The sequence below is a fragment of the Ochotona princeps genome, chromosome 25 (assembly GCF_030435755.1).
Source record: "Ochotona princeps isolate mOchPri1 chromosome 25, mOchPri1.hap1, whole genome shotgun sequence".
Classification (NCBI taxonomy): domain Eukaryota; kingdom Metazoa; phylum Chordata; class Mammalia; order Lagomorpha; family Ochotonidae; genus Ochotona; species Ochotona princeps.
The window spans coordinates 17848063-17865813 of record NC_080856.1 but is presented as its reverse complement, the minus strand read 5'-3'; the positions used below and the strand labels follow the sequence as shown (position 1 = coordinate 17865813).

At 43.7% G+C, this 17751-nt stretch overlaps 1 protein-coding gene across 1 annotated transcript in view; it reads right to left on the bottom strand.

The window, feature by feature from the left end:
* PUS7 (pseudouridine synthase 7) overlaps positions 1 to 17751 on the bottom strand; it is a 38303-nt gene that overhangs the window by 12661 nt on the left and 7891 nt on the right. Inside the window, exons 5-11 of the mRNA XM_058654974.1 lie at positions 16608 to 16752; positions 10046 to 10157; positions 7807 to 7884; positions 3712 to 3840; positions 3035 to 3160; positions 1098 to 1159; positions 84 to 244 (exon numbers count right to left, since the gene is read on the bottom strand). Coding sequence (XP_058510957.1) covers positions 84 to 244; positions 1098 to 1159; positions 3035 to 3160; positions 3712 to 3840; positions 7807 to 7884; positions 10046 to 10157; positions 16608 to 16752 — 813 coding nt within the window. The remainder of the gene's footprint in view (positions 1 to 83; positions 245 to 1097; positions 1160 to 3034; positions 3161 to 3711; positions 3841 to 7806; positions 7885 to 10045; positions 10158 to 16607; positions 16753 to 17751) is intronic.

Sequence of the window (17751 nt, the reverse complement as noted above, 5' to 3'; positions counted from 1 at the left end):
TGCTCCTTCCATTCAGTAAGGCAAAATTAGCAAGAGCATGAAGCTGTCTCAGGCCGTTGCCCGACTTCATAGGTCACACTCACTATGCCAAACGCAGAAACTATATTCTTCATTCCGTATTTTGAAAGTCCTCGAAGCAGCTGCCCCTCCACACACCTTTTCACTGGCAGCTTTCTGAGGGCAGCAGCTGGGTCACGGGTCTTTGCCCACTCTTCCCTGCATTTCACCAAGTATCCTTTCTCAGCTGTGGGGGAGAAAGGGCTCTGATTAAACAATGTGTCTGATACCAAAACTTGTGTAATTTAACAGCTTCACAGAGTACACACAGCTAGAAAATGCCAGTGGTCGTGCAGGTGCTGGGAAGAACTTCTGTGGCCTTAGAACCACTCTCAGGGCGTGGCCAATGCAGAAAGGCTGTATCCAACTATCGGCTCAACCAACATGCCACTGTTGCAGCGAACAGAAAAAGCCACTTACCTGATTTACTGTTACCATAAGTGGCTCAACCTTTGACAAAAACCTGTAGTTTGAACTTCTTAGCTTCTCTTTTTCCCACTTGCTTTCAAGTTTAATGAGTAAGATTTCTTAAAGTCACATCATTTTTTAAGTTTACAAATGAATGATCACCCAAATCAAGCATAATTACTTTTACACAGTTATATCTGACAACTTGTAAAGCAGTAGTTAAATCCTTTTTTTATTTAGTTTTTAGTACGTTGCAAAGTTTGTGGCTAACGCTACACACGAGAAATCAAAAAGGAATTTATGCCAAGTCACGAGGCTGTACCACAACAATCAAAGGTGGATGGTCCTTTCTTTATTGAAGAAAGAAAATTACTTTATTATTTTAACGTATTTATTTGTTCATGAATTGAGAAATTAGATTGAGCCAAAGAGCAAAAAACGGAAGATAAATGATAAATCTCAATTATATAGATCTAGCAACTTCTAAAAATATAAAGAAATACACCATCTTTTTAATCTTAATTGTAATAACAAGGAAATTCTGAAACAATCACTACAATTTGTACCTATGCTTTTTACTCAAGGCAAATCCATGAATACACAGCCATGCACTCTTACTATTTTATTCTTACCTCCAGAACGAGGTTTCAGTATTAAGTCCATGACTTCTGTCCAGGAATTTTGTAGTATAGCTCTAAAATCAAACAGCATTTATTTTACTTCATTTTGAATTAAGTAGCTAAATGTGTATGTCACTGAAGAATCAACTTGCCTTAATAACTTTACATTAAATTTAAAAGCAAGCAGAAAATTAATGTTATAGGTTGTAAATGTACATGCTAAAAAAAACTTTGAAAACTTAAGAATATGCTTACTCCAAACATTTAATACCATTCCAGTTCCAAATACTGTAACGTTATAAATACTACTGTTATATGCAGTATCTTTAGGAACCAAGATTAATTTTTTACGTGCAAAAACATGTTTGAAACCTCTCATAAAACATCTCTACACAAACATTCTTGTTTTCATTACAATAAGATTATCTTTACTTTTCATTATAAAATGCCAGTTAATATGTAAGAAAGTTCACCTGCTCTCCCACCTTTAAAAATCAAACCCTGCTAACACATATTCCTGTGTATTGTGGGTGTAGCAACAGCACACATTTTCCTTCAACTTTCTCATGAGCAGCATACTAACCTCCTCTACATACTTGTACTTTGTTTATAATTGTGAAAATTTGTCCTTTTAAGATTTCTCATCTTTGGATCATGATTACAGAGGTTTTGCCTATTACAATTCAGAAATTTCTTTCTATTAATTTTTGATTTCCAATTAACTGTGAATTTTAACTATCTTACTTAATACTTAATCTTCATGGGCTAGGTCTTAATATTTTTTTTAAATGCATTAAACAAATTTATTTTGGGCCCAGCACAGTAGCCTAGTAGCTAAAGTCCTCGCCTTACATGTGCCAGGATCCCATATGAGCTCCAGTTCTAATCCCAGCAGCACTGCTTCCCATCCATCTCCCTGCTGTGGCCTGGGAGAGCAGTCGAGGACGGCCCAAAGCCTTGGGATCCTGCACCCACATGGGACACCCGGAAGAGCTCCTGACTCCTGTCTTCGGATTGGCTCAGCTCCAGCCGTTGCAGTCCTTGGGGAGTGAACCATTGGACGGAAGATCTTCCTTTCTGTCTCTCCTCCTCTCTGTATACCCGCCTTTCAATAAAAATAAATAAATCTTAAAAAAAATAAAATAAAATAAAATAAATGAGCCCATTAGCTTTTGGATACTACAATGGAAATAACCTAAGTCCAACTACTTACAAGAAAGATTATTTTGGCTCCTAGTCTTGGTGGTTCATCATTCAGGATAAGGCTGCCTCGTGGGGTCAGATGTCTGTGGGGACTGTGTGTGCAGGAAGGGTCACACAGCAAGCAGGGAGGGAACCAGACCCGTCTCAGTTACACAACCAACACCGCCCTGAAAACTCCCTTCCACAACACCTCTAGGGCCTAAGAACCTCCCTCTAGGCCCACCTTCCAGACACCAAATCCAGAGAAACAAACATTCGTATAAAGGACACTCTGACAAAGTCCAACTCACCTGCCTTACTTTTGCTGACCTGTGCCCTCTTGGTACCATTACTTTCTGGCTTTGGGAATTGACTGTCTGCATGATTCAGGAGCCACATTCTATTCAAACTGTTATATCCTGAGAATAACCTTCAGCAAGCACAATGAAGTACATCGTCTCTGGCCACTCTGGGTCTCAGTTACCCAACTGCCTGTTCCTGGGCCACCAACCCCACAACACACCTGTTACAAAAATAGGTTTCCTGTATATAATCAAGGGAGGGAGAAAAAAATTTTGGGTATCATTCTGAACTCTCATAAGTTTTAGCCTGTGAGATCATTTGGTTATCCAAAAAGAACACAAGTGATTCATTTGTTTCAGACATTAGGGAATCCAGAAATACTTGAAAAGATCAACAACAATTCTCTTGTAACTGATCTTTTCCACTGGATTTCTTTCAGGCATTAAAACACATTAAATCCATACCTTCCAACTTGATATGTGGGGACGGCTGTGGTTCCAAATCTTTGCATTCCATAGTAGTTAATAAATCCAATCTCCTTGAGAGAGTTCATGGCATGCTGCACTTGCTCATCAGTTCCTGTTACATTTCTGCAGCGGTCCAGTCATTGGAAAGAAACATTTACAGTCCAACACAGGGATGTGTCCCACAAACAATTATGGCTTTGCTTTGTATGTCTCTCCCTGACCACCGCGTAGCTTTCTCTCTACCTCCTGAGTGTCTGCCCTTTGTTCATGTGAGGTAAAATAAATGAAACAACAAATTTGTCATTTTTGCCACTTAAAAGTTCATAATTCAGTTGGATTTAGTAAACCCACAGTGCTTCACCAGCTGGAACACTTCCTCAGGGTTCTGAACTGAAAACTCAGCACAGCTCTCCCCTGCTGCACTGCTCCTAGTGACAGCCACATCCTTGCCCTGTCTGTGCCTCTGCCTGGTCCAGGCACCTTACCCAGGCATCCTGGGCTGCCTTCCGCACGGCACTGCAGCACAGGGTACCTGCCCCAGGCCGTGCTGCGGAGGGGTGTCCTGCTCTGCCCTCCCTTGGCATCACTGTGCCTAGTCCCGGAAAGCTTGGGCCTTGGAACTGAAGGTAACCCCACAGGACCCTCTGCTATGCACAGCAATCTCTGCTCTTTACCTGAGAACAACGGTGAAGTGATTCCCTTGAAGCTCTCCTAGTTTCAGTGGGTTTTTCTGATAGCTGAAGTTCCCCAGTTTAAAGTTCATCAAGCACTTATTCAGGTGTGCAAGTCTTTGTGCAGTGATTCTTTCAGGAAAAAAGAGAAGAGGGTTAGGAGCCAGTTCCTAGCTCAGGAATCGAAGGACAGTTATCTGCAGGAGGCAGCCCTACCGGCATCTGCCTGTAAGCACCCGAAAGAAAAGGCACCAACGGCTCAGGGCAGGCAAACTCCTTCCTTCCGAATGGTTTCTTCGGTGTGACAGTGTATCAGCTGTGACAATATGATCTGGGCTGCATGTTACAAACTTCAAGCTTCTATTATATACTACCAGGGATATAAGATCAAATGCTGATTTTTTGTGGGGAGCAGGAGAAAAGGGACTGTGGTAGACAACAATTCTATATAACAGAGCTCACTATGGCCGTACACACTGACAGGATAGTTATGAGTCAACGGCCAGGAAGAAATCAGACAGGCAGCCTGGATGTCCTAGAGAGTACTACAGAGATTGCTCCCTGCAAATGCCCAACCACTCTGCTGCTAGGGCAACAAAAGCTTCACCACCGTAACCCAATAACGGGTACATATCACTGGCTTTCATGATAGTTGCAATGTACAAAGGTTACCATTCTTAGTGCAGCTTTGGGACATTTCATGTAAATGGAATCACACAATCTGAAATCTTACCTCTTCACTCAATATGGTGCTTTAAGGCTTTTCTGAGAAGTATGTGCCAGTACTGCATTTCTTTTTATAGTGAGTGTTACCTTGACTGCACCACAGACATCTATTTCTGAATCTCCCTGGCATGGCAAAAAGCCAAAGCTGTCCTACAGTCCCTTCCACTTGGGGGATTATGTTCCAAAACTCCCAGTGGATGCCTGAGACCACACAGATAACACCACGTTCTATAAATCGCTGCAGTACCATGACCTGTCACTGTGCTGGCTACTAACCGACTGATGAATCAGTGGCACATGCAGCTCTGTGTGCTGCAAAGAAACACAATTTACATCCACGGCAAGATTTCATCACTGCTCAGAAGAGCATAATTTGAAACTTATGGATGATTTATGCTTGGCTCCCTCTTGGCCCAGCCGGGGCTGATGTGGTCATCAGGGGAGTGGATCAGCAGACAGAGGATCTCTCTGTAACCGACTTTCAAATAAGTACATAACCATTCTTTAAGAAGAAAAAGAAGGGGAAAAAGTGATAGGGAAAAGAGACCAACTGTTAGGTTAAGATATGTATATATTTACATACACAGTAGACATGTGACTCTTTTCTTTTTTACTTCTTTTAGATTTTTAAAAATTTGAAGTGGGAGATGAAGAAGGGGAAGAGAGAGACAGAGAAAGCAAAAGAGAACACCCATCCAGTGGTTCACTCCAAATGCTCAAAATGGTCAGGGTTGGCTGAGGCTGAAGCTGGGAGCTGGGAAGTCAACCTGGGTCTCCCAAGTGCTGTTCCCCGGGGTCTCCACGAACAGGAAGCTGCAGCCAGCTAGAGAACCTAGGCATTCCAAAATGGGATGCAAGCATCCAAATTGGTCTCTGAAATGCTAGGCTGACCACCAGCCCCAGATGACTAACTACAGAGTAACAGGAATATAAACTGTACATATTTAAATCATACAAGTTTTTTTAAAAGATTTTTTTTTTATTATTATTGGAAAGCCGGATATACACAGAGGAGGAGAGACAGAGAGGAAGATCTTCTGTCCGATGTTTTCACTCCCCAAGTGAGCCGCAACGGGCCGGTGCTGCGCCAATCCGAAGCCGGGAACCTGGAACCTCTTCCAGGTCTCCCACGCGGGTGCAGGGTCCCAAAACTTTGGGCCGTCCTCTCCTGCTTTCCCAGGCCACAAGCAGGGAGCTGGATGGGAAGTGGAGCTGCCGGGATTAGAACCAGCGCCCATATGGGATCCCGGGGCTTTCAAGGCAAGGACTTTAGCTGCTAGACCACGCCACCGGGCCCTAAACCATACAAGTTTTAAGTTTTAAGACATGTATAAGCCCGAGACACTACCACTGTATTTAAGAAAATGAATGTGTCTCCATCAAATGTTTCCTTCTTTCCTTTTATTATATCGTCCTCCCATCACTCCTTACCACAGGCACAGCATTGGGCCGAGCAGTCAAAAAGCCCACACTCCATATCAGAGTGTCCGAGTTCAGTACTTGGTTTTGAGACCCAGCATGGTAGCCTAGTGGCTAAAGCCTCACCTTGCACGCCCTGGGATCCCACGAGGGAACCAGTTAATATCCCAGCAGCCCCGCTTCCCATCCAGCTCCCTGCTTGTGCCCTGGGAAAGCAGTCGAGGACGGCCCAATGCTTTGGGATCCTGCGCACATGTGGGAGACCTGGAGGATGTTCCTGGCTCCAGATCGGCTCAGCTCTGGCCGTTGCGGCCACTTGGGGACTGAACCAACGGATGGAAGATCTTCTCTGTCTCTCCTCCTCCCTGTATATCTGACTTGCCAACAAATAAATAAAATGAATATTTTTTTAAATCAATACTCAGTTGTGGCTCCTGATTTCTAACTTCCTGTAAATGCAGACCCTGGGAAGCAGCAGGGATGACTCGGGGAACGGGGTTCCTGCCATGTATTAAGTTCCTGGTTCCTGGCTTTGGCCTAAGTCCAGCTCCAAACTCTGCAGGCTTTTGGAATATGAATCAGCAGATGGGAATTCTCTCTAAGAGAAAAATAAAGGCAGGCAGGCAGGCAAGACAGAAGGAAGGAAGGAAAATCAAAGCCTAAGCTCATCTGATTCCACAGCTACTAAATTCATCCTGTCCTCCATTCACTGTAGCCAGCTGATTTCAGGCTCATGTCTGTGAGTGGTCCGATGGGCAACAAGCCTGGTTCCCAATTTCACCCATCCCCCTCCACCTAAAATCCCTAAGCAGCTTCTATACATAACTTCCCTGCCTACGCTAAGGTCAAGTCAAAAACACTAAACACAACCAACAAAGGCTCTTCAGGATCCAGATCTTGCCCATTCAAGCCTTATTTCTTGCCATGCACCCACAGTACCTGTCAGGTACAAAATGTGCAATGCTCTCCAAGCTCTTCTCAAAGCCTTTCACAATTCTTCCTCTCTGTCTCTCTCTCTCTCCTCTGTATATATATCTGACTTTGCAATAAAAATAAAATAAATATTAAAAAAACTCATTAAATATCTAATAACAAAAAAAAAATTTAAACACAAAGACTGCATTTCACATACAAGCTTTCCTAGCCTTCCTTGGTATCAAGCCCCACATTTCTTGTCATCCACAGACTTAAAGTATGCCTCCATTTCAGCAAGTTGCCCACTGTGGGTAAGTTCAAAGTTACATGTCTTTTCACCCCATTAAATTACCATTACTTCAGGGGTGGTAGTTTAGCCAAGCAGTAATAAAAATAGTTGTGACATCTGTGTCCCATGTGGGAGGGGGTAGGTTCAACACCCAGTTTTATTTCCTATCACAGCTTCCTGTTAACGCAGGAAGGCCAAGTGGTTTGGCCCCTGCCACCACACAGGAGACACAGAATGAGTTCCACACTCTGATCTTTGCCTTGGCTCAGCCCTAGCCAGTTAAGACACTTGGGGAGTAAACCAACAGACGGGAGTAGCCTGGCTGTCTCTCAAATCAAAAGAAAAAAGAATTATAATTGTTTCAAGAGCAGAAATCATCTCGATAACCTAAATATATCTGATATGTCACAAGAAAGTTCAGTCACTATTCCATCATTGCAATTTAAGTTTAACACGCAAAATTGTCATCACAATTTAACACACTCACTTAGTAACAAATGAAAGAGAAACACTTCGCTTCTTAAATCTATCACAAAAAGCCTACAAATATTACATGAAAAACATACTTAATAGAAAGCATCAGGCAATACAGATCAACAAAACAAGCAAATATAAAATTAATTTTCAAAAGTTGACAGAATAACCTTCTGAAAGTAAGAGAAGTAATTCCTAAAACGTATAGTAGAAAACTCAAGCAAGCAGTGCTGGGCTTTGCAGCCTCCCAGTCCCACCATGCTCTCTCTACTTACTTGAGAACAGCAATCTCCTGAACAGTGATAGCCCTTTTGTCTTTGGTTCCCATGTAGGAAAATATGTTCGGCTTGACTCTGGCAAGACAAAAACCTCCTGAAGTCACATACATTTAGGAGAATCCCATTTCTCATTTCGGTTTCAAAATAAACACAAAATCATGAACAGAAGGAAATTAAAAAGAAACCTTTTGAAAGTGATTTAGGAAAACATAAATGAATCTAAATGTTAGGAAAGTAGATCATGCACAAACAATTCCCTTTTTGTTAAACAGTGCTGCTGACCAGTATTGACAGCTATTGGTGAGTACCTGACACTGCTCAGACAAGGCTAGCCAGCAGCAGGAGGTAAACAAGGCCCCTTCTACTGACCACAGGCAATCTGTTAGGTCACACGGAACTGTGGCAGTGAAAAGTCATCCTACAGATGTTAACACAATACCTGTGGTCTCAATTTTTTACAATTAACAATCACATAAATTTTTCGTAAACATATCTGTAAGCGTTGCAGCCTGTGCAACGGCTCAACTGGCTAGTCCACTGTCTGCAAATGCTGGCATCTCATATGGGTGCCAGTTTATGACCCAGCTGCTTTATCCAGCTTCCTGCTTGTGGCCTAAAAAGGAGAGGACGGCCAAAAGCCTTGGAACCCTGCACTGGCATGGGAGATTTCACATCACCTCACTGTGGCCATTTGGGGAGTGAACCAGCAGCCAGTAGATGGAAGATCTTTCCGTAACTATGTTTTTCCAATAAAAAGAAATAAATTTTTTTTCTAAGATTTATTTATTTTTATTGAAAAGACAGATTTACAGAGAGAGAGGATCTTTTATCTGCTGGCTCACTGAACAAGGGTCCACCCACCTACTGGTTCACTCCCCAAGTGGCTGCAATGGCTAGAGCTAAGATGATCTGGAGCCAAGGCTGTGGACCACCTTCTTCTGCTTTGTCAGACCACAAGCAGGGACCTGGAAGTTGAGCAGCCAGGACATAAACCAACACCCACATGGCATCCCAGCACATGCAAGGTAAGGATTTAGCCACTAAGCCATTACACCAGACTCAATGAAATAAAATCTTAAAAAAAAAAGTTACGGGCCCGGCGGCGTGGCCTAGCGGCTAAAGTCCTCGCCTTGAAAGCCCCGGGATCCCATATGGGCGCCGGTTCTAATCCCGGCAGCTCCACTTCCCATCCAGCTCCCTGCTTGTGGCCTGGGAAAGCAGGAGAGGATGGCCCAAAGCTTTGGGACCCTGCACCCGCGTGGGAGACCCGGAAGAGGTTCCAGGTTCCCAGCTTCGGATCGGCGCGCATCAGCCCGTTGCGGCTCACTTGGGGAGTGAAACATCGGACGGAAGATCTTCCTCTGTCTCTCCTCCTCTGTGTATATCTGGCTGTAATAAAATGAATAAATCTTTAAAAAAAAAAAGTTACAAGAAGATCCTATATAGCTCTGACATTAATATACATGTAAGCCTGTTAACTAGGAGGTATTGCTGAAACTAATTTCAAATCCAAATTTCATATCCCTCAATTTCAAATGCAAAGTGAACTCCTTCACCAATGATGTATTTCCATCAGCAACTATCCTTCCCCACTCCCCTTTCCTGGGCATGGCCCTAATGGGATAACATGGACTCTATCACAGGCAGCTAAGGAACACTGCAAAATGAAATGTTACTTACCTGAGCACTGTGCGTTACAGACCAAACTGTGTCCTCCCCTCACATCATCTGTTAAAGCTCTGATCACCTCATTATGTTACATTTGAAAACCAGGCCTGTTCCAAGGTAGATCAATCTCAAACTAGGCCATGAGGGTGAACCTGAGCACCCAGCCCGAACTCAGAAACCAGAGCCATGGCTGCACTTTCACTCTTGTGAGGAAAACCTGTCTTGTTCTGGATTTCCAAGACAGCTGGCAGTTTGGTAAAGCCAAGCTTTGTAACCACATTAAAGTGCCTGCCATCAAGGGAGAAGTAATTTTTATGTTTCTCTGGTAGACTGGTAACTCTCCACTGGATGTGACCTATTTACTTTCAGGATTTTTATCTTGAATCATTACCTATTTGAATGGGGCTAAAAATATATATTAGATATATGTGTATAACTTTACCTATTGACAAAAAAAATGAATTATGCTTGCTTTCTCCACCGATGACTCCTTTCTCAACTAGCAATGACAGAGGAAATACAGTCCCAATATTTCACTTTTATACGGACACAGGAACCAGATATTCACCTTAGATACTTGGACAACACGTTAATAGCATCCATAGTGTCTTTGTTTTCCTTGTAGAGCACAAAGTGGCAGTAACTTCCCCTCGACTTTGGCCAAGAATGTTTCCTTGGATCTTAAGGAAAAAAAAAATTAGATGTTATATACACCATAATAAAAGATGTTCTTGGACAACCCTACAAGGCTCATGTTTAGCTACAAAACCTGTGAGTGAGAAATCAGATCTAGCCTGACAGGAAGCACAGGTTCAGCAGGTGGGCACTCTGTGATTGGATGTGCGCCATCAGCTATCCACTCTGACTACCACAACCTCAAATGCAGGTGTTGTAGCACATGAGTGGCAGCAGCTAGCGATTCCTCCCACGGCTGGGGCCCTGCTTTCCAGAACACAGCAAGCACAGAGGCAACAGCGATTAGGTTTGAACCAAGCTACACCTGTTACTCAGTCAGCTGCTCACACCATCCCCAGGCTGGGCGCTGGACAGTCGCAGCAGACGAAGGACCAAGCCTGTGAGCGGGCCCAATGACACCTCTGGATTTCCCAATAGCCACTTACATCACAACAGCTTAGCTGCAGTTGGCCTACAAATGTTGACCTGACAGCAACATCAGCCATTACCCAAGCCAACTGTCACTCCTGGGGCGGGGAGTTTAAACTAAGGCCAGTGCTACTTTGAGCCAGCACTACTCTGTTCAACTCCTCAGAGCTGAAACACAGTTTAACAGTAGTCTTAGTTGAACATTTCAATTATACTATAATATAGAAAACACACGTTGAAAAAGGTAAGATTTAGATTTAAACTCATCAGAGTATGTCTCAAATTAATTGATACTTCAACAAAAATGAGTCTCTGACCCACAAGTGGACCTCACGGGCACAGTACTATTACTGTTTGTGAATTCTGTGTGTTACATAGCTGCAGCTGTTACTTGAACAATATATCTATTTCAGAAGATTTCTGGAACTCCATGAAAGAAAAATCATGACAGGAGATATCACACAATTCCTACAAAGAACTCTATTCTTTCAAAAATTTTCCCTTATCTTTGTCCCTAAGATATTCCTTTTAAATGAACTCATCATCAGAGGCTTAATTTCCTGGGATCAAAGTTACTTGGAAACCTGTCTGGTGTGATTTAAGCTAACAAATCAGCCCAGAAAACCACCACAGCCCATATCCGAGTCACTTTTCTCTGCTACACACATGGGTGTTTTCTGTCTTGGATAGAAAAGCATTATCAGTGCATCTTCTGACACTGATCTGGATTTCTCATAATTTCCTCAGGAAGTGGCTGAGTGGGAAAACGTTTCTCGCCTTTCCTTCTAGCTAAGCACCAGGTGGACAAAGGTGTCAGTGTCGCTGACGAAAATCACTGGCATTTCATTTCATCTACAAGAAACGCCACGGGCTCTTACCTGCTGCAGTTCTGACCTCTGTCCAAACGCACAGCATAAAGAGCACAAGAGAGCAATGTTTAATGTATAGGAATATTTAAGTGCTTGGAGCTGAGCATGCACAGGGCCGCATGGTAAGTTAACAGCGAGGACTTTCATAGCACCTGAAGGCTATGCGGTGGGTTAACAGCCACTCAGACATTAACGATGGAATGTTGCAGAGATGAACGGAGAACATGGAGAAAACTCACCTACAGATACAGCCTCCTGCCTCAGACCTTTCATGATGGGCATGTCAGAAATTCTTCCCAATTGCACTCCACCCAAACTGCACCCCGTGATGCAGTAAATAGCTCAGATCAAGTGCTCCCCACCTGGGACTGGTCTCTCTTAAAATATTGTCACTTGTGCCTAAATATTATTTCTGGTTCTCTTTGGGTGGTAAGAACAAGTAATTATTGTTTTGCTGTGTGTTCCTCTTTGCTTTATGGTTTCCTACATCAGATTACACAGATTTTTTTTTTCTAAGATTTATTTATTTTTATTGGAAAGTCAGATTTACAGAGATAAAGATTTTCTACCTGCTGGGTCACTTCCCAAGTGGCTGCAATGGCCAGAGGTGAGCTGATCTGAAGCCAAGAGCCAAAGCTTCTGTGTCTCCAATGTGGGCATTAGGTCCCAAGGCTTTGGGCCTTCATGTATTACTTTCTCAGGCCACATAAACAGGGAGCTGGAAGAGAAGTGGAGCAGCCAGGACATGAACTGGCGCCCACAAGGGATCCCGGTGCATGCAAGGAGAGTATTCAGCCACGAGGCTACCATGCCGGGCCCGAAGAATTTTTTTAAGGTTTATTTACTGCTTTAAAGGCAGTTACAGGAAGAGAGAAACAGAGAAAGATCTTCTGTCTGAGAGTTTACTTCTCAAATAACTGCAACAGCCAAAGCTGGACCAGGCTGAAGCCAGAAGCCCGGAATTTCTTCCATGTCTCCCATGTGAGCAGCAGGGATCCTAGCACTCAGGCCTTCCTGCACCGCCTTCCCAGGCACATCATCTGAGAGCTGCACTGGAAGTGGAGCAGTTGAAACACCAACCAGCCCCAGAGGGAATAACAGTGTTGTAGGAGGTGGCTTAACCAGAACCACCTAGGGCCACAACACCAGCCCCTACACAAAATATTTTTAATTTGAAAAATGTTGAAAGATTATACAGAAAGCAGTTCTCTACATAGCAAAAGATCCAGGGACGACTTAAGAGACTTACCAAGTACAATGTTCTGACCTTTTTTTTTTTTTTTTTTGTCGTAAGAAGCCATGTGTACATAAGGTATGTTTGAGATATTTGGGAAGAAACTGAACAAGCAATTGGTATAATACATTCGGATATTATCGTCTGCTTTGTTCAGCGGAAATGGTTTGGGGCGTCAGTCCTCATCTGTCAAATACATCCTGAAACAGTTACAGGTGAAATGACAGGCTACAAAGAGAGTGCTTTGCACATTCTGACCAAGAAGAGACAGAGCAGGAGGGTGAGGTCAGACAACAGCAGAACACAGATCCCAAGGATGGCGGATGGGCACACACAGGTTCCCTATGCAACACTATTGTGTACGTATCTGAAAATGTCCAAGACAAAAGTTTAAGAAAACATCAATAACAAAAGGTGACAGAGAAGCTACATTTTTTAACTACCCCTTCAGTGCATTCACAAGCATAATGGTGAGAACTAAGGAAAACATGGACGAAAGAACAACATGCTATGTTCTCCTAAGTGAAGCCGTGACAACTGCACATGAATTTTGATTCCCAAGCATGCACTTCATATGAACAAACCCAAGCACTGTAAGTATACAACTGTCCCCTCTGCAAGTGGCAGACAAAAGCGCACTTTAATCTAAGTGCACTTGATAAACAAAACACACTCATCAGTTAATTGAAGATATTTTGAATAACAGAAAATCACTGCGCCTCAACTTTACTTTGGGCAATCTGGCTTTATAAAAACTCCAACCATTATTACAATTAAAGTAAAAATGACTTTCAGACACTACAATTTACAATGCAAATTGTACAGTGCTAAGTATGCTCAAGCTGAGAAATATGCTTTCTACTTCCGGAAAAGTCCCCCCACCTCTGGAAGGAAGCTCCAGTCTAGCAGCAATGGACCCACACTAAAGGGGACCCTGTTTCCAGGAAGCTGTGTGTGTTGAGCCAGAGAGCCCCCGTAGCTCAACATTTTTTCTCCTTCAGTCAAGGCCATTCTCACCACTACTTCCTGAACACCAACTTTCCAGCTCCCTTGGGAGCCCTACTCCACTCACCGCTTTGCTGCCTTCCTACCCAGACTTGCCTCCGCTCTACTCTGCTCCCTTCCTTCAGTGTATAAACATGTTCACATTTCTTCCAGCTTAGAAACCAAACCTGGATTTCCGCTCCCTTGAACCACATTCCTGTCCATTCCCTTTTGTCTGGAGCAGATGTACAGACTGCCTTCCATTTCAGCCAACTGCCTTACCTGGTCCCCATCCTCTCGCTCCACTGAAAACTCTCTGGCAAAGACACCCGTGATTTCTGTGTCGCTACATGGATGAGCAAGTTGCACAATTCTTCTCTCCCTGGTGCCAAGTGCAGATTTCCCAGTATCAATTTACACAATTCTTTAGTCCTGTAACCCCAGAGACAGCCCGATATACCTGTCTAGCTCTTCCTCCTGGTGTCTCTAAATTGCTAGCCTGAGGTCTCCCTCGCGGTAACCACTCAACTCAGCACAGAGAACCTATACATAGCACCATGCAGAACTGTTTCTTCAACTTAGAGGACTTAAAAAAGTAAGTTCTTACATGTATTGGGAATAAACACTACCTGTTACAAAGCTATGGAATACTATCATACCATATACTTTGAGGTATCCTATCCAACTTCCTTCCCATACACAAAAAGATAATGTCTGAGATTGAATAGTCAGAATTTTCTAACACTTAGGTTCATAATTTAGGATCTTTCACAGCTAAGTTGTCTGATACCTGGCTCCATTTAGGTTAAGACCATCACTAAACTTCTAAATAACGCAAAACCCACAAAAAACTGTATCAGAGTCTAAAAGTAAGAAGTTACTTTAAAACTGTAACAAAACTTCAAAAGCTCATTCACCCAAGTACCAGGCCAGGTGATCCAGGAGGGCAAGCTAGCAGATCCCAGTTGCCCTTCCTTTCCCAAAGGATTTTGCTTTAGGGTTTGTCCAGCTTGTGGCTAGAGTCTGGATCTGTAACAGAGACACACACAGGCCCTTGAGTGCCCTTGAGGGCAGAAAGAGGCTCCGATGCACAGATGACTCCACCTTTACTGGAAGGTCACACTCAAGACCTAGAGCTCATGAGGATTAAACGACCAAGGAAGGATTCACCTAGCCAAGTAGCCTCCCTGCTTCTTTTAAAAGGAAGACATTTCTGTTCTGCTGCAGATCTATCTCCAAAGGGAGATGGAAAGAATGGGCCACTTCAGCCCAGCATTTCACTTGGGAAAATCTCAAGGAAATTTTCTGTTAAAGTGAAAGGTGTGTATGGTGCCTGCACACAGCACAAGTGACATAACCCTAACCCGAGCCAGGTCACTTACTGAATGGCAAGGTAGGACATGCTGTCATGACCACCTTGGCCAACAGCCATCCCTCCTCACAAACCCAGCAGCCCCTAAGACAGGACCATTATTCTCTAAAGAGGCACCCCCTCAAAAAACAAAGCAAAAAAAAAAACAGGGTTTGTCGCCTTTTCTGGTTTGCTTTCTCCTGGTCACACGAAACACAACAAGACTTTCCTGTATCTTCTCAGACTCCTTAGGACCACTGGCCCTGTACTGCTGACCACCGCGGGCTGCCTCTGCCAGGCACTTCCCTCTAGTGGCCCTGCCATCAAGAGGACAAATGCAAAAGGCAATAGAGCTAAATGCCTCACTCGTTCGGGAAGCAACAGTTACTGGCCCTTTACCACCCTTGGGAGACTGCAGGTCAACAGCCACTCAAGTCACATTCCACTGGGCTGGTTTCTTGCAACACATTCAGTGCTAAAGAACGGTGGCTCAGGTAGTAACTGATACCAAGCACCGATGGTGAAGAACACAGAACAAGCGCCAGTGCAGTCCGGGGACTGAGACATCAACAGCTCGTGCCCAGGCAGTTCCAGACACAATAGCTCACTTGTCCTCCTCAGGGGTCCACTGCAAGGTGCCCTGCCACAACACCCTAAAGTCTGGTTTCTCCATTACTCCGCAGACTTGCTGACTGGACTAGGTCAATTTCTCAGGCACAGCTAAACCAATATCTGTATTCTTTTGTATCATGCCCTCTGGTTTCACTAGAACTAAGTCTTACAACCAAAGCCTCCAATCTGTTCACAGCGTTATCTTTTTTTTTTTTTTTTAATTAACCTAAGGGAACACCAGCAAAGTCCTCACATTCTACACAGTCTTCTGCTCACCACCAGGACCTGACACTGGCAAGGGATGAGGGTAAGAAAACAACTGTTCTCCTAACGTCGATGTCATTAAAATTGTATCTGCCTACTTGATAGGTAAAAGAAAGTTACCTAATTTTTCTTAAAGCTTATATGCAACCAAACGTTTATGGCTACAGTGAACACTTTAGAATCTAACAAAAGTGCTTCACAGACAGCACACCCACTTCAGTGCCGCACAATGAACAGTGGCTTCTATGCAAGGGGTATCTTTCTATACACTCCAAGGTGTTGTACGCTTCAATCAAGGAGTTACCCACAGTTCAGAAGCAACTGTTAACAGAGAGACCTTACAGGAAACATACCATCAGAACAGGTAACAAACATGTTCTGTTCATAGCCATTCAAACATGGACTGGGTAATAATCCTTTCATTTCTTCCTAAACTGCCACAGCCAGCTCTGCTTGTGAAAAACCTACCAAGTTCCTAAAACTCTGTCTCAGGGACCACTTTGTAATTTTAGCAAATCACATAAAAAGATCAAATGCTTGCTGCCAGACAGACACGTTAAAGAATCTCTATGGCATGTGAAGATGGCATTCACCCTGTCTGCACGAGTGATGGGATTAGCATCCTTGAACATGAACACACTGGGGCTGAGTGAGAAGCAGCATCTATCTCTCAGAACAGCCTTATGGGAGAAGGCAGGTCATGCAAACTTACTTGCCAAGGCCTTTTTCCCAGCTGCGTGGTAAGCCACAATGTACTTCTTCCCCTCTCTGTCCTCTGTTTTGGTCTCTAATCCTGGAAATAGAGATTTAATTGTTTGGTGGATGATGGTTCTCTTCTCCTTGGTATCCTCAATAACCTATTAAACACAAAGACAGAGACACCACAAATTTAACAAACATTAACTTGGGAAACAAATACTGTGAAATAGTAAAAACAACACTCATCTCATTGATCACGCAAAGCAAGAGTGTGTGGGTATCACTCCAGAAATATTCTGGAGCTTCCCAGTAGTACAAATCCTCAGAGCCTGTCCATCTGCCAGGCACTCATTCTGGATCATGAGACAGAGGCTGTGGGAAACTGAGGAGTTCATGGTCTGACTCCAACCCTCATCTAGATTCACCCATCATCCCAACCAAAATGACCACAAAGCATGTGGCACTAAAATTTTAGGAATTTTTTTTTTTGTTAAAGATTTATTTATTTTATTGGACAGTCAGATATACAGAGAAGAGGAGAGACAGAGGAAGATCTTCCATCCGATGTTTCACTCCCCAAGTAGCCACAACGGCCGGTGCAGCACCAATCCAAAGCCAGGATCCAGGAACTTCCTCCAGGTCTCCCACGAGGGTGCAGGGTCCCAAGGCTTTGGGCCGTCCTCGACTGCTTTCCCAGGCCACAAGCAGGGAGCTGGAAGGGAGCGGAGCTGGAAGGGAGCGGAGCTGCTGGGATTAGAATTGGCACCCATATGGGATCCCGGCACATTCAAGGCGAGGACTTTAGCCGCTAGGCCATCACGCCAGGCCCTTTTTTTTTTTAAATAATACAGTTCCAGACCACGACATCAACCTAGTCTACTAGTAGGGAGTTCCAATTGTTAAATCTCTCTACAGTCAAAATAATCAGCAGAAACTTCAAGGGATGCAAGATCAGATTAAGATGTGACTTGGGACACCTGTACTCTCTTCACAGTACAGGGTCCTTGGGTCCGTGCTTTCCACAGGGCAGACTCAGATTCAGTTCCAAATTTCTGGTTTAGCGTGCCTATCCTAGCAGTTGCAATCATTTGGAGAGTGAACCTGTGGATAAAAGATCTCATATTTCCCTTCTAGAAATAATAATTTTAGGGGTCAGC